Source organism: Telmatherina bonti (assembly GCF_933228915.1).
Source record: "Telmatherina bonti genome assembly, chromosome: 1".
Taxonomy (NCBI): Eukaryota; Metazoa; Chordata; class Actinopteri; order Atheriniformes; family Telmatherinidae; genus Telmatherina; species Telmatherina bonti.
Window position 1 is genome coordinate 13,150,785 of NC_136619.1, and position 27,215 is coordinate 13,177,999.

The following is a 27,215-nucleotide window of genomic DNA, read 5'->3' on the forward strand; positions in this document are numbered from 1 at the left end:
CTCACAGTTTTTGTAGGATAAGGATTTTGACAGACTCCTCTTTTTATAGAATACAACACACTCCTCTGTGTCAGGAACCATGAACTGAACTTTAGTCTATGATTTAAAAAAAGACGCTTCAGTGCAGCTGTGAGGGCTTATTTAGTCATATTCTAACTTTATTGATCAGAAATTTAACTGTAGATGTAAAAACAGTCCTTCAGTCTGTTTTTAAGGGACACTTTGATGAGACTAATATTTATCAGAATGTGTAACAGAGAGATGGAAGACTTTTGTGTGTTGGTGTGTCTGTCTCTCTATTGTTGCTCCATATGGCTTCCTTGTTTGGGTTTTTTGCTCGCACTTTTTCTTGCTGCTGACACTCAATCTGTATCTATTCTCTGACATCTAACATATTATATTTCTCTTTTAGTCTTTGTACACCATAAAAGTTAATTAGGAAGCACTTTTAACTTTATGTTGTATAAAAAAATCTTTTATTTAAATGAAATTCTCTTATTTTGAATTAGATGCGACTCAGAAAAACACACTTTCCTATCAGGGTGTACAAAGTAGTTTAGTTAGCACTGATGCCAATAGAATAACAGAAATGTCACTTTAACCATCTTCAAAAGAAAGTCATGGCCATTGGTCATGGCTGTTCTTCACATGCTGTCAAAAACACATCTTAAATGAGAAATCTTGTCTCTCTGGCTTTATTATTTCATTTTGTTTATTTCCAACACTGCTATCTGTAAATGAATTCAGTCGTTTTGCCATCTGAGATGGAGATGATTGTTCATGCCTTCATCTCCTCTAGACTCGACCACTGCAACTCCACCATCATCTGCTGAAGCAAAATATCTCTGTCCGTCTCCAGTTTGTCCAGAAAACTGCTGAGAGGCTGCAAGCCAAATCATCAAAATTCCCTCCTGTCACTCCACTTATCCAGCTGCACTGGCTCCACATCAATCACAGAGTGCATTTTAAAATTCTGGTTTTAACTTATAGAGCCTTACATGACCACGCATCTGGATATATCAGAGACCTTTTACAGTCATATTTTCCCAGCAGGTGTCTGAGATCAGCTGATCAGGCTCTGCTGGTTGTTCAACAAACACAGCTTAAAGCTAACGGTGACAGAGCCTTCGCAGCAGAACTTCTTTCCTCTAAGCCTGAGATCCGCAAAGTCAGTGATCTCTTTTAAAAAGCAGCAAAAACATCTTTTTTCATCTTGCTTTTACTTAGTTTTACTTGTATTTATGTTTTTGTAATGTTTCATATTGTTTTAAGTTTTTAAAGGTGCTATATAAATAAACTATGGAAGTGTAGAGCCTTATCATGTTATAACGGGATACTTTTATTGTAAAGAAACATGATACGTTTCATAACATGAAACGTATCATGTTATAACGTGATATGTTTGAGGACGTGAATATGGGCATTTTTGACTTTAGATGAGAAAATTGTGTGTGGGGTGTGGATAGGAGATCACAAATGGCTCATTTAAAGGAAATTATGAAGTTTGACTTCATACTTGGGTTGAGACATGGTGAAATTTTGCTGCTTTTGAAAATTTTGGGTGACATTGTAATAAGTATGCATAATTTAAGCGTAATTTAAAATGATATGGGTCTGTAGAGAAGGAAGAATGAGTCCGGTCCTCTTGAAATGGCATAATTTCTGATTGATCAACTTGAGCAACATGAGAATCGCTATGAATACAAACTGCATCATCTTAGCTGCATTCAAGTGGTTATTCGTTTTTACAATGAAACTTTGACGTTATAACGTGATACGTTTCACGTTTCTACAATAAAACTATCACGTTATAACATGATAAGGTGGCAACATTTTTATTAATGGGATGACAGCTCTACCCTTCTGTAATAAACATTTACTTACTTAAATAAATAAACATGCAAATCCAGCTTTATTCTCTCAAAGAGAGATGTTTACACAATCATCCTATTTTCCCCTTGATTTTCAGTTATTAGCAAACAACTAAAACCAAGTCACATCATTCACTTCTCAAAATTTTGGCTTAACATCTTGTTTTTGGGGTTATTGTGAGGCTGCTCCATACTCCATCAGGAAGATGAACTCCACAACATGTTAAATGCCTTCTCCATCACCCTGCTTTTTGTGGTACAATCAATATGTTCAGTTTCTCCATCTTTTTCTCTCTCTCTCTCTTTCCCTGACAGCTTTTTTGATTGAGGTCTAAGTTCATCAGTCATCATGGCAGACGAAGCGGACATGCGCAATGAGCTGGCCGACCTGCAGACACGTGCAGACCAGATCGCTGATGAGGTACAGACACAAATAATTCAACTAAAACATGTATTTAAATACAGTCATTTTGTATTTAATGCCTGCATTATTTTCCAAAAAAAAAGCTGAGACATGGGCAACTAAAGACTAGGAATGTGGAGGGATGCTCCAAAAACACCTGGTTTAAAATTTCACAGGTGAACAGGTTCATTGGAAACAGGTGAGTGTCATGATTGGGCATAAAAGAAGAATTTCTGAAAGGCTCAGTTGTTCACCAGCTGGGATGAAGTTCACCACTTTGTGAATAACATGAGCAAATAGTCCAGCAGCATAAGAACAACATTTCTCAATGTACAGTTGCAAGAAATTCAGGGATTTCTCCATTTAGCTTCCATAATATCGTCAAAACGTTTAGAAAACCTGGAGAAATGATTCACATGAGCTTCAAGGCTGAAAGCCAACTTTAAAAGCCCTTTTTCTTCAGTCCCTGGATCCCCACCCCCTCCCATCATTGTGTAAAGTTTTTTTTAACCAAGGTTAGCAACTCTTCAGAAAAACAGTGTATGTTAAGACAGTTAGTTGCTACATCTACAAGTTACAACTCTACTGTGCAAAATGAAAGCCATATCAACAATTCCCAGGAATGCCATCGGCTTCTGAAGGCCTGAGCTCATCTGAAACAGACTGACACAGTGGAAAAGACTGCGGTAGTCTAACAAGTCTACAGGGCTGTTTTGCATTGAAAATGTGTGGGGCAATATGAAGCATGAAACTCTGCACTGTTGAGTGATTGAGGTTGTACATCAAGCAAGAAATCCACCTTCAAAGTTTGAACAATTAATGTCCTCAGTTCCCAAATGCTTAATGAGAGTTGTAAGAATGAAAGGTCATGTTTGGTAAACATGATTCTGTGTCTGCTGTTTTTGAGCATGTCTCAGGCATCTTTTGATCAGTTTTAATATTAAATATATTGTAGTGTATTCAATTGACAGCAATACATTTACAAATGATTTTATTCTGTTATTATTTACTTTTTACACAATGGCCCAGCTTAATTGGATTTGGAGGTATAATTCATTATTTTATAAAGACACTAAAGGAACACCTCCAGACTGACAGAGACAGCTACTGTAATGTGACTTTATTTCCGCACGTTTTCTAAGTCTTTTCATGAAGATAAATTTTTTTCTTTAATAAGGAGGAACTTTGCCCTTTTTGATGAGTTGAGAGCTCAGGAAGAGGAGATAATTCGGTGCAGTAGAATAATAGAGCAGCTCAAATGGCTTTATTAAACATTCATGGAGGGATAATGCAGAGCCAAAAGACATGCATGGATGGATGGATAGATGGATGGATGGATGGATGGATGGACAGATAGATAGATGGATGGATGGATGGATGGACGGATGGATGGATGGATGGATGGACGGATGGATGGATGGATGGATGGATAGATGGACGGACGGACAGATGGATGGATGGACGGATAGATGAATGCATGGATGGATGGATGGATGGATGGAGTGTAAGACATTGGGAGGTAGAGGGGAATTCAGAGATGAAAGATTTCCAAAAGGAAAAGCAAAAACAGGATGATCTGTGGTAAAATTGGGTTTAACAAATGGATAATTTCCATTCTTCTGCAGAAATAAGGTCAAAATCAGATAACTGGTCATATAAATGGGCAAAAAGGCCTAATAAGGGTTTATTACATGGGAGTTTCATTTGTCTTTCTGCAGAATTTAAACGTAGTGTATTAATGCTTATCTATTTCACTCTGCCTATCAATCTTTTTTTTCTTTTAAATTGGCTCAGCTTGGGACTACACTGAGATGTCCTTGTGATAGTTGTTCCAGATGATGCACTGTATGTCTATATCTGGTGTCGTGTGGACTCTCAGCTCATAATTTGCTCTCTCTCCCTGCAGTCTCTGGAGAGCACTCGGCGTATGCTGGCTCTGGTTGAGGAGGTGAGTCCAGTGATTCAATGACATACATCTTGGTGAAAGTCATGGAGCAGAAAGCACAATCTCTCTCTCTCTCTCTCTCTCTCTCTCTCTCTCTCACTATATATATATATATATATATATATATATATATATATATATATATATATGTATATATAATTGTGAAGAAGATGTTAGCTTTGATTTGTTTTTAAAAAAAGATGGCATTTAAAGACCCGTGCAGATTACAACACTTTCACTTGTCTAAAGGTCCTAGTCCAGAAGTTTACTAGTTCTCTCTAGTTGTGTTCTCCAAAATTGTACATTTCAAAGTTTTTGCCAGAAAAAACATAACAAACAAACTCCCTTAAAAAGACTTGCTTATTACTCAACAAGTTTTGTTTATTAAAAAAAGGAGAATCAACGAATTTGTGAATCTGGCAAAACCAAATTTCTGCCCACTTGCCCCTGGTTTTGCTAGTCCTATTATTCTAGCTCTTTGCACTAGTTGCTTTTTTTAATTGCTTCCTCACAAGACATCCAGACAGTCAGAGTCAGTCTGTCTGGATTCACCTTTCTGAGACCGTAGATTTATTTAGAGGAATAAAAAAAAACAAACAAAGAAAGTACAAATAAATAACGGAACAGCTGACTTGTTTTGCACATAATATCTCACAGACAAGTACCCAAGTTTAACAACTTGGTATAGGAGGATTGCTTAATTTCTGAGAAATAATGAATACTGCTGATTGAAGACACTTGTGAGAAAGTGGTGCAAACTAAAGAGCCTTTGTAAAATATGTAGTTAGTACACACCACAGTTAACACACTTTAAACATAAACAGAGAGGATATTCAGTCTCATGTCATCCCAGTCAATCTCTCTGATGCTGAGGTTAGGTTTCTGTGGAGACCACGCCGCTGGTTGCAGAACTATTGTCTTGGTTGTGTAACTTAAAACGGTTCTTTTAACTCTTTTGATTGAGGAACTTTGGGATATTTCATGCACATCCCAGCTGTCTGAGGTCAGTGTAGGGTGATTTTGGATTATTCAGACATATTGCTGGCAGCCATTACATGGTTTTTTACATGACACCAGTCAGCAGTGATGAATAAAAGAAGCTACATGTGCACATTGGTGTAGATTTGGTTATATTCAGTCTTTTTAAGTGATGAAAATAAAGCTTCTGAGTGGAAAACATGTTTATATCTATCAAACAATTTTCTCTAAATTGCTTAACTTCATCCCATCATTCAGAGGTTTCATTGTGCCAGCTGGGAAAAATGCAGATCTAATCAGATGGCTAAATGCCAAGTGATACTCTTGAACTTAAATCTTATGAAGAGTTAGGATTAAGTACTGCCAAGTTGTTGGTATTACGTAGTCATGTGTGTTGTTATAGTAACTGCAAAATTTGAGGCGGCTGCACAGTTCTGCTGTTTAGGACATTTTAAGCGATGTAGTGAGATTTAGCGATACAGAAAACCAAGTCCTTATTTTAAGGTTGTTGACATTGTTTGGTGATGAAAGAGATTTTGTTTCTGACAGTTTTCCCGCTTCTAGAAATCTGCAGCCAAGTACTAGTAAAGCATGGCCGCTACTCAGAGGGCTTGTAGTACAGCTTACACTAACTCAATAAGTTGGCAGGAAGTCAGAGCAGTGAAACCACATTTGTTCATCCTGGTCTGATCCTGTTCCAAACAGTACGCAGAATAACTATAAAACTGTAAAAAAAGAAACAAAAAACAAAAAAACAATTACATTTGGCATTACATAAACAAACTAAATGGCTCAGACAGGTCCATTTTCATGATATCTTTGATAAGATGAAATATAATCAATAAATATTTTGGGCTACCAAATGGTATGGAAGGTAGTTAAAGGATTAAAGCAAGGCTGTGGAAGAAAAACAATGAGGTAGAATATTGTAAATAGGGACGCACCAATCCACTTTTTGGGTGCTCCAATCTGATACCGATATTTGAAATTTGAATATCTGCCGATATTTGCCGATACCAAATCTGTTTATGTGAACATTATTGTAACTATGGTTATTATTGCTGTTATAACTGTGTAGGATTGCATTAGGTTGTAATAAATGACACATCCTTTCTAAAGTTACCTCACCAATACAAATATAATAACATTACAGATCTAACAATTTCAACACGTTTTATTTTGATTTGGCTCATTTTACCTAAATACAACTATAAATGTGTGGTTTTGTGTGGTTTTGAAACAAAGACAAAGCAAGAGCTTTTAGTGTAACAAAAAATGTCACATTTTAACATTCAAGGCATTTTTTTCTTTTAAAACATGTCCGAAGTACATCATCAAACACATCTGTGCTGACTTGACTAGTGTGGTATTGGTTGTGGTATCGGTACACTTTTATTTATACCAAGTACGCGTACACACGGTATTAATATTGGTGTTGAGCCAATACAGATACCGGTATCGGTATTGGTATCGGTATCCGTGCATCCCTAATTGTAATAAGCTAATTATATCTGTTTTATTCTTGACTTAAAGTGACATGTATGCATTTAGACTATGGGAAGCCATTTAACCCTCAGAATCCTGAACATGTTTAGTCATTTTTGTAACAATATATTTTGTCTGATATAAGATTTCCAGATGATTTGCATGTTGTTGCAACTATGTTTTTAGTTGTCTGTTCTTAACCATACTGAGTCGTGGCTCTGTGTGTGAATCATTATAAATTGGCTGAAACAATAGAAATGTTTTCAAGGGTTATGCAGTTTGTTCATCTTACTAAAAATAACAGAGTATAAATCTATTATGCTTTTGACCTTTCCATAATCTACTCGTTTAAATTATGCAGTACAAAAATGCATGTTTTAAATGAGCCAATTCCCTTGTGTGTGGTATATGTCAAAACAAATATTGGTGGTGAGCCAGATATTGGCTTTGAAACCAACAGATAGAATATGCATATATATATATATATATGCATGGTCTTTTCCATAGAAAGCAATGGTTTCATGAGTCCTCAATGAGGCACTGATCCATGCTACTCAGGCTCTAAAGGTTAATGACAACTTGTGCGAAGGCCCAAGATTAACATTTAAGCATGAACTATGGCAGATCACTGCCTCCATAGACTCAACTACACTCTACATAATTATTCACTGCTTACTGGTTTATATTTTATGTGAGATTGTACTTTTGAAAGATCAACTTGAATTAACTGAGTGTAAAAATGAATGCTGTCCTAATGTCAGTGAATTATTTATGGAGTTGAAAATGGTTTCTGTTGCCTCTGGAAACAGAAGAAAATACACCTGCTTGTTTTTGTCTGAACTAAACTCTCATGTCAAGCCATGTTGTGACTGTGTGTGTGTGGTTGTTAGACTATTTATTTGTTGACAGAATTTGTGCTAGCAGCCGGGCAGACTCACTGTCACGATGAGATTAACATGTTTATTTGTGAGCTTTACGCCAAGAGGTCCTGCAAAAGTGGATTTTGCCACCTTTGAACTAAGCTAGCTGCTCTATGTTTCCGGTCATGGGTTTGTGGTGGAAGTGAGGAACCAAATGCTGGAAAAGAGCCAGGAATGCTGAATGCAGAGGCAAGCACAATGAACCAGCAAACAGAACTGAAACCAAGGGCTATAAATACTGAGGAACAAAACAAGACAGGGGAAATGGATGAACTAACGAGACCAGGTGAAAACTATTAATAGGAACAAAGGCAACACAGGAAATAAGGCAAGGGAACTGAACGGGGGAAAAACTACAAAATAAAACAGGAAACCAAAACTGAGATAAACACATAAAATGTCATATCATGACAGTTTTCAGTCTTTATACTAAGTTAGTTCAACCAAGGCTGTAGGCTCATGAAATTTACCAAGCAAATGGAAAACAGTTCCAGATACCTTTTTATTATGCTAAGACTACTTAGTGATAGAATATTTTGGTATTTAATTACTTCTGAGCAAAACTGAAGTGAGAAATTTGTGACGTCACACTTGGGGAAATATAAGCAGATTACTTTGATTTTGAGGATTTGCATGATCACAGCGTGTCCTGGTTCCATGGTCATTATGCCTTTGTTTTGGTTACATATTAAAAATGTCAAAGATGATCAGTTACATGCTATCAGAAATGCATCCGTATGTTAAAGGGCTTTATTAGACCGTTTACAACATGCAAAAGTTTTTAGATAAATGCACATAAATGCATCTCTCTGTTTCACCATATATTTGAGCCACAACACACAGGGACTCATTTTCTCCTGGAAACATGAGCCTGTTTTTTTTGTGGTTTTAACAGGTCACTGGATTCATTGTATTTATTATATATATATATATATATATATATATATATATATATATATATATATATATATATATATATATATATATATATATATATATATATATATATATATATATATATTTCTGTTCTGTTGAACAGTGGGACAAAATACCTGTCAACAGGTGCAGAAGTCTGACTGAGAGGAACAGAAAACACCTGACTGGAGCAGAAACATTAAAGGATTGTTCAAGATATGTTTGCTTATTAAAAAAATATTTCTATTAAACCAGAATGAGAAAATAATGTCGTGATTTTCATAAAATATTTATTTATTATGACTTTAGTCAATTTCATCTTATTTTACAGGCAGCTGTTTTTTTCCCCTTCTTTAATGAAAGGGTATGAATACATGTGAGCACAACTGTATATAGGGCAAGTTTGTTTGCAAGACTAAAATTGTTAACAGTAATGCCTGTTCAGTATTTTAAATATGGTCATGTGAAAAATAAAGCACACCAGTATCAACTGTTTTAATCAGGACATAATAAAAATCAACCTCATCCCATCAGGTCTTAAAATGAGGTTATCATACCATGTGATCATCACTTATTTAACAATTTCTAAGCCAAAATCAGGAACAGTGTGTTGAAAACTCCACCTTTGCAGAAGAACTGAAACAATAGCATGGCGATTCCAGTTCAATACAGATGATTAACTAACCTTTTTGGGCCAGTTTGGAGTACAGCAGTCTGCAGTGATAGAGATTATCCACAAGTAGAAGGTATTCAGATAGCTGCCAGCTTCCCAGGAGTGGACATGGCATCAAGATGACTCCAACCAGCAAAACAATTAGTCACAGCATGGTGGTGGAAGGCTCATGATTTAGACTGGTTTTGCTGCAAAAGGACCTGGACAGCTTACAATCATTGAGTTGACCGATACCTTCTCTTTACGTCGAATCATACTGTGTGAGGCTCATCTGTCTGACGATTAAAGCCCTACTGAAAGGGAGTCATGCAACAGGACAATGATCCACAGCAAAGCAGCAAATCTACAACAGAAATAAAATTTTGCTACGGATGTTGGATATTCGGCTGATATCCGATATGCCAATATTTTACAACTAATGGGGCCAACAACCGATACAGATTAAGCAGTGGAGAGGTGAGGTTTAGTGGAGTATTTCATTGGAAAAGATTAAACTTAAAAACAATGTGACACTTGCTTTTTTTACAAATATTCTGCCAATAAAGATCCAGAAATATTACATATTTAATGAACCCCGTTATCTTTACAGTGAGCCTGAAAGGAGCAGAAATGAAAGCCTGATGGAGGGTTCAGGATGAAATGTGACAAAAAAACAATATGAGATAGAAAATAATGAAAAAGACTAAAGCGGAGATGAACACCAGAGAGACAGGAAATTAGATGATGGGAGTGTGAAAGATGCAGAGAGCGATACAGAGAGAGATTGAAAGCATTTCACTGTCTCGGGACAGACAGTCGTGCTGTTTGTTGTTTTGTTTTGTTTTCTCCCGAAGCTAGAATAGGTATGAAAAATAACCAACAAAAATCTTCAATGTTTCTCTCATATGACTGATTTCATAGTCGTCTAAATGTCTTGAATCTTGCTCTGTGCTTGTTTCCCAGGCTCAGGATCACTGTTGTGTTAAACTTGATGAACATAGTTGAGAAAATGCAATTTTCTGGGGAGAGCAATCACGAAACACATTCGAGAGATGACTGATACCACTCTCATCCCTGCATGATGCCACATAAAGCAACCAGTCTGCTAGCCCACTCTATTCATTTTAGAGTTAAAGAGTTAAACTTATCAAGACTGGAGATAGATGAAACAGGTTGCCCGACTTAGTCTATGTATGTGGTGAGTCCTTACTGAGCTTTACTTACAGATTACAAAAGCAGGTTTGTTATTGAAGTTGAAGTGTGATGGACAGACAGAGCCAGGCTTGCCTTAAAGCTGGGGTGGGTAATCTTGCTCAGAGACATTTTTTTACTCTGGGTGAAGTGATTCGTCATCCTGATAGTAGTCTATACATTTTGTAATCATGAACAATAAGAAATATAGTTAGACCCCTCAGTTTACTGTAAATCTGTAAAAACTCTGAATCAATCAAAACGTTCAAATCAAATTGAAGCTGTTAATTTCTAATATTTCGTAACCTTCTTCTCCCGGCTCCCCTCCTCCCCCTCCAGCACTGCATACCTGATAGCCACACCCTGCATATAAATAGCGTGTTGAAAATACAAAGTAGTGAAGAAGAAACTCGGAAGGCAAACAAGGCTGAGAAAATACAGGAAGAATTTCCTCGACCCGGCTCAGTTTATTTGCCTCCTCCTGCTAAACAGCCGAGAAAGAGAAAATCGTTGGTGGAAAAAGCTGCGAACTAGAAAAGCACTCGGAGAACGTAAACCTTCACCAATGCCTTTAAAATATTCCCGGATCCAAACGGCGATCCGGTTCACCACCAAAATTAAATCAGATCTTCCTTTTCACATTTCCAACAACTCCTGAAACTTTAATCAAAATCCATCCATAAGTTTTAGAGTTATCTTGAACACAAACGGACAGTACATGCACAAGCTAGTATCCCTGTCTTTTTCCTCCTAAAAATTACTTTTCAAACGACAACAACATGCCTTTTCTGTCACCTGTGGCCAAAGCTGAATCTTGCTCCAGAAGATAAGAGGAACCTCACAGAATCAGCATAAGCATGGGAATGTGGTGTCTGCTTCACGCCTTGCTGCAGACAGCAAGGCGTGGAAGCTGGTGTACATAACCGTTCCAGATGTGCACACGGTTTATATACAGGAACTAAACAGGTTTTATGCAAGATGGAGGGAAGTTAAAAAAAAATGTACAACACAACTTGTGAAGCAGGCAACACAGTAAAAGCACAAATCTCCATTAAAAGCTGGAATGTTAAACTAAAGGAAGTCTTTAAGTTTTGCAAGGAGTAGAAATAAGAGGAAGCTTACAATGATGTGAGTGAATGGTGACTGCAGTGCAGGTGAAACAGCAAACTGATGATAAACCAGACACAAACAAAGACAGAGCTAACTAAAACAGAAGAACATGCTAATGTGATCAGGTGTATGATTTCAGTGATGTGACTCGAGTATCGCTGCAGCAGATTTGTGTAAAGTACGAGGTATCACCTCAGCTTCTACTTGTCCTATAGCAGAGCATAAAGGTGGACGTGTTGGTCTTACTGGTGTACTGGTAACTGAATTAAAATAGATTGTATGCGACAGCAGAGTGAAGATCTCATTGGAGGATCAGTACCAATTGTGTTTACCCCCAAGCTCTGATACAGAGCTACGCGGAGCCTCTTTGAAACACTTTTAAATCACTTTTACTACAAACGTTTCAGAGCTAAGCAGAAATTCAGAAAGAAAGTGAAGACAATCATACTCGATTAAAATTCAAATCATATGAAAACATGTTTTTTATGTCAGCACTGCTGCTGTGCATGGGTGTGAAATAAAACATGAAATATTCATATCTGTTCATCTCTTGAAAAACACCTTTCTCGTTCATTTCCCGGTGAAGAAAATTAATTTAGAAAAAAACAGGAATCAGCATTAGATCATGGCAACATGTGAAATAGACCTGACTTTGTGTGTGTGTGAGTGTGTGTGTGTGTGTTTGTGTGTGTTTAACTGGCCGTATATGAAGAAGTGATGTCAGCAACATCACACTATGCCAGCTGGCGATGTCAGATATCCTGTCCTGTAGTTTTGAAGCCACAACTACCCCCATGTGTCTCTGATTTCCCATGATTCCTTTAGGGTAAACAAGCAGCTTTCCCTCTAGATTTATTTATCTGCAAACATTTGCTCTGCTGAATGTCTGGAAAGACGCTCTTTCCCACATTGCATATGACAAACCTGCTCTCTTTTTAATTAGATTTTCAGTCATCCAGAAAGAAAATCTCTAAACACACAACAGCAACTGCATTTCACTCTGATGCAGATCCACGACAACTGCCAGACCTTTTTTTTTCCCTGTCAATTTGACTGATGCTAATATCAGATACATGTCTGAACTACAGATATCTATCACAGCTCCAAGAAGGTCAGCGCACACTTTGATCTAAAATAAGTGATCCATGAACTGAATGGCCTGTACACTTAGATATCTTTCAGGAGCGGCGTAGGACTCTGAGAGAGAAGAAAGCTGTTGTTCAGTTCCACACACAGTAGTTAATGTGGTTTATTGTATGTTCAGTGAAGTGTGTCATTACAAGATGAAGCCCATGTAGCGCTTCAGCGTCCTGTGCGTGCATTTGGCGTATGTGTCAAAGCGCGTGCCAGCTTCATGAACCAAATGAGAATGTTACTTTACTGCAGCAAATCAGTAAGAACAAGCCAAATAAATGCTTTTGTGGCTGCTCAACCTATTTTTTCTGAGAGGAAAGTGGGTTTTTAAGTTTTATTTCACAGCAGGTTTTTAGTTTGTTGGGTGTAAGGTCAAACACGTGCTAATAAAAAAGGTGCTATAACATACAGTATATTTGACAGACAAAAGTGTCCATTGGAGCCATCAGGTTTGAGTAAGTAACATCTCCAACACCAACAGTGTTAAAAAAGTAACATTTTCTGTTGTATTATCTTTTTATTTTCACACATCAGTCGATTTATTATGAGGGTATTAAGTTTGTATTGTAAGTTATGTCATGAAGTCCTAAACCTTAAACCTTTGTTATTGTTTTTTCCTAAGTGTTTTCTTCATCCTTTTCCCCCTCTCTGGTGTTATATTTTCATTACTCAGTTACATCAGATCAGCCAGCTCAGCTCAAAAATTGGAAACATGTCAGAACAGCTAAAATGGTTGTATTTAAATACAAATGAATAATAAAAAAAAACAACTTTATTCTAAATGTAAAAGCGGTCCAAAATATTTTGGAAGAGAAGCAAAGTCAGAAAACCTCTTTAAAGTCAGCCTGTTTTCTGCTGTGCTGTACACGATCAGTTTCAAAAATGTGATATCAAACTGTAATTTGACCCACTTCTGTCCTGATAGCTCTGCTCTGTTGACCTTCACTCATCTTTCACATTTATTCCTTTTTTTTTCTCCTCTCTGCTCTTATCCCTGTCCTCTTTTCTCCTTTCCTTCTGTCTGTCTGTTAGAGTAAAGATGCCGGCATCAGGACTCTGGTCATGTTGGATGAGCAGGGAGGTAAGTCAGTAGGGAGAGCTCACTGATCTGTCTGTAACTTTAATCTGCTGCCCTGCTCCTGTCTCTCTTGCTACAGCTTTACACTGCAGAAAGCATCAGCACTTCCAGTATAATCATGTAGGATGGAAGAACTATGACCTTTATGGTTCTGAAGTTACTATACCAGAAGAAAGATACATTTCCATGGAAGCTTCTGTCATGTTTTTAAGAGAAACATTAGCCAGAGTCTGTGCTAATCAGACTAACATGATTATACTGGATGTTGCTGTGGAGCTTTATCTCTGCTTTCTCCTCCTTCTAAACTACTGTTTATTTGTCAGAGAAAAAAACATAAACTGAGGGATACACATTGATCATTGTGTATATTAAGTGCTTTTAAGTCAAAGGACGAGAATTGTACCTTCTCAGATTTATAACGGCATGTCTGCTTAATAATAATGTTATAATCCACGTTATTAGAAAGCCTATCTTAAAAGTCCATATTCTGGACAATCCATAATCTTTGGAGCTTTAACCGTTTCACTGATTATAAATCAGGTCATCTCAGCCTCAAATGTAGTGGGTCCCAACCTGTACAATACAAAAAATGAATAAACAATTACAACTCAAAAAAAACTAAAATGTGGGCTATTCAGATGTTTATAATTCTAAGCGTCTTGCTACAACAGATGGTGACCCCCCTGCAAACAGCTGTCTTTAAATTTAAACATGGCTGAACTAATGAGTGTGTGGAGATTTATAGATTACCACAATCCATGTGCTTTTACTGTACACTGTTACTCTCTGGTGACACTGAACTAGCTGCTTAACAGCTCATTAACTGATCATTTATGATACAGCAAATTTTCAAATCACGTTAAATTAGTTATTGTGTGAGAAGTTTTGCTCGATGCATTTAATCTTTTATTTGCCCCTCTGAAGCTGAAAGGTCATTTTCCAGTTTATGATACACCTGCTTGCATCCTTATGCATTCAAAGGTGGAAATAAATAACAAAATAAGGGTACACTCCAAGCCCAATGTTACAGCATAGCTTTTATCTGATAGACATATATGTGGCTAGCAACAGCAAAGGTTGTTTGCAGTCCATCATCTACACTCCAAACTGAGCAACTAGCATTCCCAGGTGTTAAAGACATTATGTTTGTGAGTAAAGGTATATTTCATACACTTTTGTCTGTAAATGTGTTGCGAGGGGCAGAGGGAAACTTCAATCTGGGAGACGGATAAAACCAAGAAATGGGATAGAATGGGATGAAGCATTTGAGAGGCTTATAAAGCAATGTAACCCAAGAACACTGTGGAGATTGTTGTTATGATGTGTAAGTTATTGGCTATAGATTAGCATCTGGTCAAAACTTATTTCCTTAAATAGCCCTTTCGTGCATTGTGGCCCTGTAGTGGACACCTATTTACAAGGTTTCTTTTCTTGGATATTCCTGAATGAGGAAGGTATTTTTGTAAATAAACCACTTCAGTGGATGTCAGTGAGTCATCCAATACATTTCCACTCACTGGAGAATAAATGAATATCATTGAACATAACATAATTATGCAAGTTTGCCCATGCAATAAATAGAAAAAGAAAATTATACACTTAAATTTTATAGAACATTTACAAGTAACACTTTACAATAATGGTACAAATAATATATTTAGAAAAAAAATGTAACTCATGAAGAACTGATGCCTTTATTAATGAAGACTTTATCATGAATTCCTGTTGCTCATCATGAACTAATGATGATCTGAATGTTAATTCATGTGCTTACTTGATCCTTTATTCATCATCAATTAATGAACATTAGTTCACTGTTAATTTATCAATAAGATGACATATTTGCCATTTAAATAGAAACATATAATTTCATTCCCTGCTACAGATTTTATTTTTATTTTTATTTATATTTATGCAAGACACACTCAAGGAAGTTCCTTTGTGTTAACATGGATATAAAAGCGCTTTGGGTGACTATTAATAAAGGTTGATTGTAAGTTTTTTATTTATTTGTTGTTTTGATGTTTCTAAAGCAGCTATGTATTTGATATAAAGCATTTACATACATATCTGTGTTTTATCTTTATTAAATGTACTGCATTAACTCAGTGATTTTAAAACCCTGATAATCACTCCAGCACTTTTACATATCCATGTTCACCTAAATGAACTTCTTTGAGTGTGTCCTGCTTTTAATAAAAATACATTTTACAAAGTAGCGGGGAATTAAATGATATATTTGTTTCTAAACCAGCAAATTTCTTTGACATATTGATCAATTAACAGTGAACTAATGTTCATCAATTGATGATCAATTAGGGGTAAAGTAATCACATGAATGAACACTGAGATCATCATTAGTTCATGATGAGCAACAGGAATTCATGATAAAGTCTTCATAAATGAATGCATTAGTTCATCATAAATTACACATTACTTAAGTATATGATTTGTGCCATTATTGTAAAGTGTTACCAATTTACATAATATAATTATGATTACATATTATTCTATAAATATTGTATAGACTACATTAAAATAAATCATAAATCATGATAAATTCTAAATATCACTAACAAAAAGTATTTTGTATATGTCTGTAGAGCCAAAATACTGTATGTTTTTTATAAAAATGTTACATTGTTTTTTATTGATTCATGCATGAAAGGGTTAAATAGAAGGACATTAGCTGGCTGACATCAGCCCACTTTGCCAAATGAACAACTACATTGTATAAATGATGTTTTAAGATAAAGCGGTTTAAGTTTAAGTGCCAGATACACACGAGTGTGGTAGAAACAAATATAACACAGTTTTCCTGTCTATCGCCAGACAAAATGACTGGAGTTTATCGTCATGCTGTGTAGCATGTGTGCTTGTGTGTGTTTAGTTGTGTGCATGTGTGACACAGCAGCCTAATTGGCCTGTCGAATGAACAGATAGCCCATTTCCCTTCTTTTTCTCTTCCTCGCCTCCTGGAGTAACTGCACAGCTCACCACCGCTATCACAAGACACCAATCAATTCGCAGATTTAGATTACCTCTGCCTCCAAGCTAATGTCCTTTATACCTGACCCCCATCCCCCTCTTGCACTGCCTTTTCTCCGTTTCATCCGGTTTCATCCGTCATCTACCCATTTTTTTGCTTAGCGCCTTCCTGACCTTCACCTTTTCTTGTCTTTTGTTACTGTAGTTGATACACACATCTTCCATGTTTTGAAGAAGGCTGTTGGAGTCATATTTACCATGTCGTTTGCTTCCAGAAGCCCTACTTCTGAGCCATAACAAAGGCAAAAAGAAACACATTATAATGTAATAGCTTGTCAAGCCTGTGGTAATTGATACAGATATATTAAGCTGTAAACTGGGAAGCAACTAATCCCTCTGCCCTTTACACACAAATATGCACACACACACACACACACACACACACACACACACACACACACACACACACACACACACACACACACACACACACACACACACACAGGTCACACCTAAGAGGAAATGTGTCATTTCTTGGAGTGATGTATTACGTGTGGTAGAGGCCTCTCTCTAGCTGCTTGGCTGGATGGCTGCATGTTGACCTAAATTACACACGGACTCACAAGAGATGGATTACAACCCAGACTCAAGTGAACAACTTGCTTCATTTTATCAAGCTGCGATGAATATACCTAGGAGGTGGACAGCTAACCTCTGCAACCTATCCACTCCCTGCACTGCATTACTTAGACATTCAGCAGAATATTGTCAGCTTAGTGAGTTGTGTCATCAGTGCCTCTTTAGCTTTTATATCTGTTGTCTGTGACACTGTTAGTGTATATATGCATACATCATTTACATTTTCCTTACCTCAACGAACATGCACGTCTTGCAGAATCCAGCACCTCCACAGTTATTTAATGTATAACAGGAGACATGAGGGATTGAAAGGAACTGTGTGGAAGATTAAGACAGTCAACACTGCTATTCTCTGCTTAGTACTTAATATACACAGTGAAAGCAAAGTTTCTGGAGCTGTGCAACTATCAGGCATTTAGGCCCTCTTGTGCTGGTAGTAGTCCGGCTACAAAGTCTATGTAAGCGAGAAACTAAAATGAAAAGATCCAAAAATTACATACTGAGATGGTTTGTTGGCCAACAGAGAGAAGAGAGTATATACCAAGGTTTGAAGTACATCATGAGTTAAAATATTTTCCTGTTTCTTTAACTTTCCCTTTACTGTAGTGTTGAGATAATGTTAGGCAAGTAATAAAAAAAAACAAAAAAAAACCCAATATTTAAAAAAAAACAAAAACAAAATTGCCTGTTTCAGTGGATACTTAAGGAAGGATACCTCAAAGTGAACATTTTGTCCTGTTTTTGGATCAAATATTTATGAAAATTTTTTATTTTAATAACTGTTTCCTACAGTTCCAGCTGAATCTGACTCTTTCTGACCTCCTGTATTCGATGGTCCTCACACAGAACGGAAGAAGGCAGATTGTTAAATCAGATATAACTCTTCAAAGTCCGGGTGACAAAAGTACTGTGCAAAAGTCTTTGCATTTACAAAACACTCAAGAAATAACATTAATTCATTCATTCATTTTCTGAACCACTTATTCCAATTCAGGGTCGCGGGGAAGCTGGAGCCTATCCCAGCTGGCTTTGGGCGACAGGCAGGGTACACCCTGGACAGCTCGCCAGTCCATCGCAGGGCTCAAGAAATAACAGTTTAATCAAATCCTTGTTAGTTTTCTTTAAAAAAAACACACAAATACCCCAATTCTTTCAGAAGGACTACAGCTATTCTGTCCTACAACAAGTAGACCTACAGGACTTTACCCTAAATTAGAACTTGTTGTACAGTCATGACCTTCAGACGAACTGAGAAAGTTTATTCATCCATTCCTTCATTATCGTAACTACTTAGTCCCATTAAGGGTCGTGGGGAAGCTGGAGCCTATCCCAGCAGTCTTAAGGCGAAAGCAGGGTACACCCTGGACAGCTCGCCAGTCCATCGCAGGGCCACACAGAGACAAACAACCACTCACACTCACTCCAAGGGACAATTTAGAGTAATCAATCAACATAACATGCATGTCTTTGGACGGTGGGAGGAAGCCGGAGAACCTGGAGAGACCCCACGCATACACAGGGAGAACATGCAAACTCCACAAAGAAGGGCAACTGTTCAAGCCCTGTGAAAGTTTAAAGTACTTTCATTTTATTTATTCCTTTCAGTCCAGAATGATTTTATTTTCCATTCATGTCTGCTTTTAGAAACTACATTTTCACTCTTTGGTTCTTTCTCTTCTTCTGCTTCTCAATCTTTTGATTAATTTTGGTTCTCATTCGGGCTCATTTCAGCTGTTAGACTTTGCCTCATTAAGGCGTCCATCTGACCCCCGCTGACACGCAGCAGCGTCGAGAGTTAAAGCCGCAGAATCACATGTTTTATGTCCAGATGCAGTTCTGGATGAAGCGCTGTGCTGCTGCCACTCAGATGAAATACTTTCTGAGAAAAGAAATATGTCCTTTGGAGAGAAGGTAGGAACAAAAAAGGCTGTTTCACTCCTGCAATCAAGAGAACAAAGTCACATATAAAAAAAAAGCTACAGGTGAACATGGAGGAAGACTGAAGTTTGAGCTTGTTGCCTGCTTTGCCTTCAGCGTCCAGCCCAAATAATTTAGCCCTTTTGCAACATAGAGTAGCGCGCCAACCCCTCGGCACAAACCAGTCAACCTTATTTCACTGCTCACATGCCTTTGTCGTCACCAGAGCAACTTGATCGTGTGGAGGAGGGCATGAACAAGGTGAACGCAGACCTGAAGGAGGCCGAGAAAGATTTAAAAGATATAGGACAATGCTGTGGTCTGATATGCCCATGTATTAAAAAGTAGGTACCGGCCAGGAGCCGCGAGCTCTTGCCTGTCCAGTGCTGGTGATGGTGATGGTGGTGGTGATGGTGATGTCTGATGTCTGATGTCTCTCTTGTCACAGTCAATGTCTTCTTTTTTGTCTCTTCTCCTTTGTCTCCCCTTCTACTCCCCTTTCCTCCCTTCCAACTGCGATCTCTTCCTCCTCTCTTCTCTTTTCATGTGCTTTCGTTCTTTTGCTGGGATAAATGACAATGTGTTGCTAATCAGAACAACTGGAGCGCATCGAGGAGGGGATGGACCAAATCAATAAGGACATGATGGATGCAGAAAAGAATTTGAACAATCTAGGACAGTTCTGTGGTCTATGTTCATGTCCCTGTAACAAGTAGGTGCTGCCTGTGTCGCCCGACTGCATGTGTTTCAGTGCCTGCCTGCATACCTGCCTCTTTATCCATCTGCCTGCTTCTGGTGTGTAGAGCATGGTTATCTATCTGTGTTGTGAGCAGTCAGGCCTGAAGCCACAACAACTCACTCTCTGAACAGGCACCAGCACTGCATGCACAAGTGCGTTTGCATGTTTAAACACTGAGACCAAGTGAAAGGTTGTGAGTATGCATGAACCAGACTTCCTGATCTTCTGGTACTGGATTTGTTCCTCAGCTTCAGGGGCTGTTGCCCTCAAAAGCCCTTCATTCCACAACGGATGAGAAACTCTCTCCCAGCAGGTAGAAGCATCAACAAGGATCTTGGCCACGGCAAACACCAACCCTTTAGCACCCAACCGCCTGCCCTGTCACCCACCCTTTTGTTTCCAACCAACATCTAAATCGAGTCCTTTCTTGCTCAGTTGAATGTAATTTTTCTTGCATGATTTGGAAACGTCACAGGAATGTTTTTATTCACATTTTATATTTATGTATCGACTGTATGGGGCCCCAACAAAACATTAAAAAACATCTGGATTTTAGATGACCTGTAGTAAAGTTCTGGTGTGTGATGTTCAGAGGACTCTGGTGGCAAAATATTCAGTTTTTTGTTTTTTTTTTATCTATGCTAAACCTCATGAAAATATTCATCTGTACACTCATGCCTGTTTCAGTCAGACATGGTTTTATAGTAGTCCAGAGTGACTACCTCTGGAGCAGTCCTTTATCTTTTTGCCTTTATGCTTCTCATCGTAGTATCTTTTGGAAAGGAAAGAGGAGGTTGGAGTTATGGCTCTGTTACAATCTGCAGTTTTGCTGAAGTACACTCACTGTACTTTCAGCTTTTGTTGCAACAGAACAGTAAATTTAGTTCCTGAAATTTTTACAACCAAAGATTTCCCTCCTTTTCTTTGTAATTATGTAACTTGCCACCATTGATATAAAACAAATTAAATTATATTCTATGCTCCATCTGGCACTTGTAACCTAGAAAGTATTAGCTAAAGAAACCATTTGATTATAATTTAGTGTTTTCTAGGTGGCATTATTTTTGTCATTATAGTTTATTGTCCAGGCAGTTGAGAAGATGGTAGATGTGCAAGTGGAGCTAATTGATGGTTAGCTTAGCTTAACACTTTGGCATAGGAATAACAAACTCATTTGGCTCTGTGCAGAGTAGAGGATGATGATGATGAATGAATTTATTTTGAACATGTGATAGGCAAACAATACCATAAACAAATCCTGAACATGCAGCTCTGTATATTCCTGGATATAGCATTATAAATATAAGCTTTATTTAAACATATAAAATTCTTATTTCTTACATTTGGTATGTTTTTTAAATGGCAGAAGTTTAATTTTGGAATTTGAATTTTGAATTTGTGTAATTTTGTATTGACCTCAGATTTGCATTTTCATCATCTTGCAACCACTCGTGCAGTTTTTAGATAGTTGCTCATTAATACCCGTCTGCCATGTTGTGTGACCAGAGAACCAAACCAGGGAAAAAACTAATTTTGGTAAACTTTTTTAATTACCACAGAAGTTTGATGGTAGTGTTCAGTTTGCTGCAATTTGCCATTTTTGCCACTAGATGTCACTTCATCCAAGCCACTGGACCTCTAAAGTAATGAAAGTTTGCTGAGTCTGGCAAACTTGCTGCCTCCTCCGGCTCAGCATAAGATGCTAGCATGTTGATATTAAATCTTTAAAACTGTGCTCGAGCTTTGACAACTAAGACAGCTTCCTAATATCAGTTTTGCAAAAAAGTGTTTGTGATTTCTTTCTTTTGCCCTCAACAGCCAAACTATGGCCACTGAGTCATGTCTGTGCATGTTTTACTGGGAGAACAGTACATGTACTGGGTTTTTCTCAGAGCTATAGAAAACACAAGTGGCTGACCAGCCAGCAAATGAGAAAAATAAAAATTATTGGCCTGTACTGGTTATTTCGCAGCGGGTTTACAATGTATTCTTTCAGAAATTTCCCATCCTGGGATTAAAAAAGAATGTCTGATTCTGATATGGATTAACTTCTTTGAGTGAAGGATGCAGTGCTTTCCTCCTTATGTAATAAGCTAAAGTATCAGTGTATAGTATAGATCATTTTTTCCTTTTATTATGGTGGTTTTAACAATAAAAAGTGCTTCTGATGATACCGAAGCCACCACAGATGTGACCACTTTCTTAAAGACATTTTAACAGCAAATCTGGGCCAAACAAGATCCATATCTTCTGGAAGTCACCGTTTTTGGTTCAGATCTTGTATATTCTATAGCTCTTTGGTCCTTCCTTTCATGACCCACTTGTTTTGTAATCCTGTGGTTATGTCATGTGCTGCATTTGATCTAGACTCTTTATATGGCAGCTCTGGGTCAAATAGCATGAGACAAATAATTCTTACTTGTTCTAGCCAGACCGGAGCACCTGATGGGAGAAACTTATCTCACTGAGGCAACACTCCGAGATTTACCATTAATTGAAAACTGCACTAAACTTTATCGGGTGTGTTGTCCTCGGCTGAGACCTTCACCTGTCAGATACTCTCTGTATTAAAATACGAAGAGTACATTTGCTCATTTAACAGTATGCAGCGCATCATGCAGCAGATCTATCCATCCAGATGAAATGAAGGGCTGATCACATTCAAAATGATCACATTATTTTGTTTTTATGGTTTTGTTTTTGTTGGGTTTTTATTCAGATGGCTCTAACTGCTCAGCTTTCTTTTAATAGATACAACGTGTTTGATCCTGTCCCCACCGTGTACCGTGTTCATATGTCCACGCTGCATGTTTTTATCTGTTTGTGTGTCTCCTTTCTTCCTATTGTGTTCGTGTTTGTGAGTTTTAATTTTTTTTTTTAATTAATCAACTCATCAACTCTTTTTGTGTCCAATTGATCTGCGTGTTAGATCAATTATCTACCAACAGACTGCAAATGCATGTATGGATTTATGTCATACGTGACTGTCGTGTTGCTTTTAGTAGGATGATTAGCTCTGCGCCATATTTGCATTCTGAACATATATTCATGTATATGTTTTGATCGTAAACTGCATGAAAACATGCATGTGCGCTTCACATTCTCAGATCATACTGATCAGACACACAGACACACACACACATGCACACACGCACCAACCAGTCAGTACATGTCTAACTGCCTTCATTAACATTCACACAAGCAATCACAATTTAACAGCTTTGGTGGCCCTGACTAAAATATGCTTGTGGTAGGATTAAGGGCGGGGGCCAGGCCTGGGGAGGGAACCAGGATGGAGTGGTGAACAGCCAGCCAGGGGCTCGAGTGGTGGACGAACGTGAACAGATGGCCATCAGTGGGGGTTTTATCCGCAGGTGAGCATGTGCAGTATTTACTCTGACTTTTGTTTGCGTGGGCATGTTGCTGGCTAACATGCTTGTTCCTGTGTGCATGAGGTCTCAAGTATGTGATATTTCATCAACATATATTAGATTTAATTGTATATTTAGATTTTTTAAGTATAATTTCATTATTGCAGTCTGTCAGGTGCCTTGTTTTTTCTTTTCTGTGTTTAAAGCAACAGAGATTTTTTTCTGCAGAATAAATCAACTTCTACATAACTTTACTTTGAAGACAGTCCAGTTATGGCGACAAGTCAGCGTTTATGATAGATATTTTTTCATTGTTTTCTTTAGTCTTTATGAAAAAAAATCATTAGATGAATTATCTAAACTCAGATGTCTAAAACATTTGACTTAAGCTTGGAGTTTGAAACCATTTTGGCTTTGAATAAACAAATAAAATTTATGATTGAAAAAAAATGAAAATGCTTCAAAACAATGAAGTTTAATTAATTTAAATGAGAAATTATCTTTATTTTTACTAGAATCTTTCTGAGTTAATAGGGTTTTGACTGTTAAGTTGTGAGTCTATTTTATTGATTTAAGCCTAATGTGGTGAAATGTTGACTTGATTAATGATAAGAATCTCAGAGTTCACGTTGAGAAAATGATTTTGCATCCAGAGCTTAATATCCAAGAGACCGTTTGAAAGAATGGTATGGGTCAGAGTTGACAGATTTGGTGGATATAGTAGAATGTCATCAGCGTAACGGTGAAAACGGACACTGTAACGGTGAATGAACTGACCGGGGTAAAGGACATATAGGAGGTATACTTCTCATCATTTTGGCCTTATAATGAATGAGGCTCGACACAATCTGTTCAAATTGAAGACAGAGACTTCCTAATTCAACAACAGCAGCTATAAAGTGATGTGAAGTTTTGTTCCATCGTTCATGACGAGACGAGATGTTTCTAGATTTGAGCATTTTATAGCATTTCTGTGTAAACATCAAAGTGAACTCCTCCTGAACTGCCCAAAAGGTTCCATAGATCCTGCAGGCTGTTCGTCCTTTGCTGGTTTACGTCACTAAGTGACTCTGTTTGCGTAATGTCTGCCTAGTGGCTACTTTGGCATTCCCAGTCAGGGTGCACTTGGCCTTACGGGAAGGTGGCATTAAGGACGCGAAACAAATATTTCCTGACAGAATGAGATGGAAAAGGTTGCAATCAACTTACATAATGAAAAAAGAAGAAAAAACAAAATCTAATGGACTCCTTTAGTGAAATTGTGAAGTTGTAAATAAAGGTTTAACCATTTCTTTTTAAATATCCAAAGGTTTATTTTTTTTATTGTTTCTCTGATGTTCAAGAAATCATTTGAGTCACTTCATGCTTTCTGTCTCTACAGAAACGTCAGACACTCGACTAGTAAGCACTGCTTTGTTTTATGTGTTCCAGGGTAACAAATGATGCCCGGGAGAATGAGATGGACGAGAACCTGGAGCAAGTGGGCGGGATCATTGGAAATCTGCGTCACATGGCCTTGGATATGGGTCAGGAGATCGATACCCAGAACCGCCAGCTCGACAGGATCATGGATAAGGTGCCGTACAGGGAGCAATATCCACACCACAACCATGGAGTTTATTTCTATCTGAGTTTGTCTGAGGGAGTGCAAGAAGTTTAGAGGCTTACATGACTATCAATGTGGTTGTTAGAGACTCGAGAAACAGTTCAGCTTTGGTTTTTGCAGGGAAGCACATAACAGAAGCACTAATAGAAGCACAATGTGACAATAAGGACATATTGTTTTAAACAAGACATCAGAGAATTTCAACACATTTATTATAAGGCTGTTTGAATTTATTTAGGACAGGAATTCCCAATCCAGGTCCTCGAGGACCGTTGTGTCCCAGCTGTAACACACCTGATTCAATTCAATGTGTATTCAGCAGACTTGTGCAGAGTTTGTCTGAGTGTGAGTCAGGTGTTTTCCCGCAGGAACACTTGTAAAACCTGCAGGACAACGGTCCTCGAGGACCAGGGTTGGGGATCCCTGATTTAGGATATACGACGTCTTTGCCCATTCTCAGTATTGGGATGAAGTAAGAAAGAGGTCACACAACTAGAAACTAATTAATAAAAACATAAAACTATATCATATTCAGCAGATGTTAGCATGGATTACAGGTTTACCATCAGGCTGCATAACACCGGGTGGAGCTGTGCAGATTTTACCCAGATTTTCCCCCTTTTTTGAAACTCTTAAAGGAGTAAACGGTTAAAATGTGATTGTTTAACGTTCTTATTCAGGATGTGTGTTTTTACTGAAGTTACTCATCGTCGCTCTTTGAGGCTGTTGTTATCTCATCTCCTGACTCGTCATCTGAGCCCGCTAACAGCCCGTGATTTTTCCTTTCAGGCTGATTCCAACAAGACCAGGATTGATGAGGCCAACCAGCGTGCTACAAAGATGTTGGGCAGTGGCTAAACTGCAGTTTAAAGTGCTTTTAACCCTGTTTAACCCCAGTCACCCCCCCCCCCAAAAAAAAAAAAAGAGAAAGAAATAAAGAAAAAATCACAACACCAACCGAACCCTTCCCTGCCTCCAACACAGATGCCGACAGCAGGCGCTGCAAACTCATGCTTTTTATTGTGATACTGGTAGAAGTTTGCACACATGCACATATCATTACACCCCCCCCTCCCCTTGTCCCGTTTCCCCACCCATCACTGAAACTCCACCCCACTCCAATCCTTATTGTTAGTGTTGTTCTGTGATGTCGCCCTATGGACTTTGTTCAGAAATAATAGTTTGGTTCCACAACATTGACCCAAACTCTCTCCACGCTGTACATAGAACACCTTTAATAGCTTCAGTGATTTAGATCACTTGTCCCGTTTACTTCATTCTTCCTCTTTTTTTTAAGTCTTTGTGTAAAATAAACTATATGTACACTTCATTTCCATGATGCTCTTTTATCTATATCAGTATTCTGGTGTTGTCTGTTTCAGACACGCAGTGTGTTCATCAGTTAGGATGTCATGATGCTACCTGATGCGGCCACACTGAGTAACCATGAAAATAGTGAACACGGGCCAGTGTTTAAATACAAAGTCATGTCATGTAGATGTGAAGCTGCTCATATCTTACTAGTTACATAGTGGATATCTGGTTTAGCATCTGGGCCATTTTGAGAGGAAGTGTAGCTTTTTGGTTGGGACTTCGTGGCACTGATTTACCAACCCGATCGACGGAACAGTTTTGAGACAATTTGATGCCAGATTGTGTAGTGTATCCTCAGGGAGCTAAATCTGATCATTCAAAAACAAAGATAGAAGATTGTATTGATGAATTGTAATCTATAAAGCCTCTTATTTGTATCATATGGCTCAATGTAAATGTGAAAGTCCCATTTGTTTATGGTCTGAATGGCATTATCAGAGGCAACTATTAGTTATTTAACACAACATCTAATGTTGTTATAAACTCCAATCTGTTGATCATACCAAGAGCAGGGTCGATGACCTCTTCACCTACCCAACGACCCATCATTCAACCCTCAGAATATGTAATACTGCATTAAGTGTTTTATGCATGTCCTTCCGCTGCTAGAAAATACTAAATAATTCATTTATTCAGGCAAAAATATCCTAACATGGCAACAGCATGCTACATATGTAGGCCACACAGAGAAGAAGCCCATATTTATCTGCAATAGTGCCACTCTGTTTCATGTCTCTTTACCTTTCCAGACTGTGACCATCACTGTAAAATAAGATGTACCTTGGGAAATGCCAATAAAACCATCAAAACTGTAGGACCAAACTGAGCTTCCTGTGTGTTTTTGTGGCGTAGGACAACGTCAAATGCTCTGAGAAAGACTAAACATCAGCATGTTAAAC

General features: G+C 37.9%; 1 protein-coding gene across 2 annotated transcripts; it reads left to right on the plus strand.

Annotated features, from left to right (window-relative positions):
* Window positions 1-2,220: 2,220 nt before the first annotated feature.
* LOC306763162 (synaptosomal-associated protein 25-B-like) lies at window positions 2,221-25,800 on the plus strand (the record flags this gene model as incomplete). Of its 2 annotated transcripts, none has more annotated exons than XM_079249892.1 (7): window positions 2,221-2,292; window positions 4,181-4,222; window positions 13,637-13,685; window positions 19,453-19,570; window positions 23,220-23,339; window positions 24,768-24,912; window positions 25,732-25,800. In XM_079249892.1, the coding sequence occupies 7 exons, from the start codon at window positions 2,221-2,223 to the stop codon at window positions 25,798-25,800; spliced, it is 615 nt and encodes a 204-aa protein (XP_079106018.1). The 2 variants fall into 2 exon arrangements, with proteins under 2 accessions (XP_079106018.1, XP_079106017.1); XM_079249891.1 differs by lacking the exon at window positions 19,453-19,570 and adding an exon at window positions 19,821-19,938.
* Window positions 25,801-27,215: the final 1,415 nt, after the last annotated feature.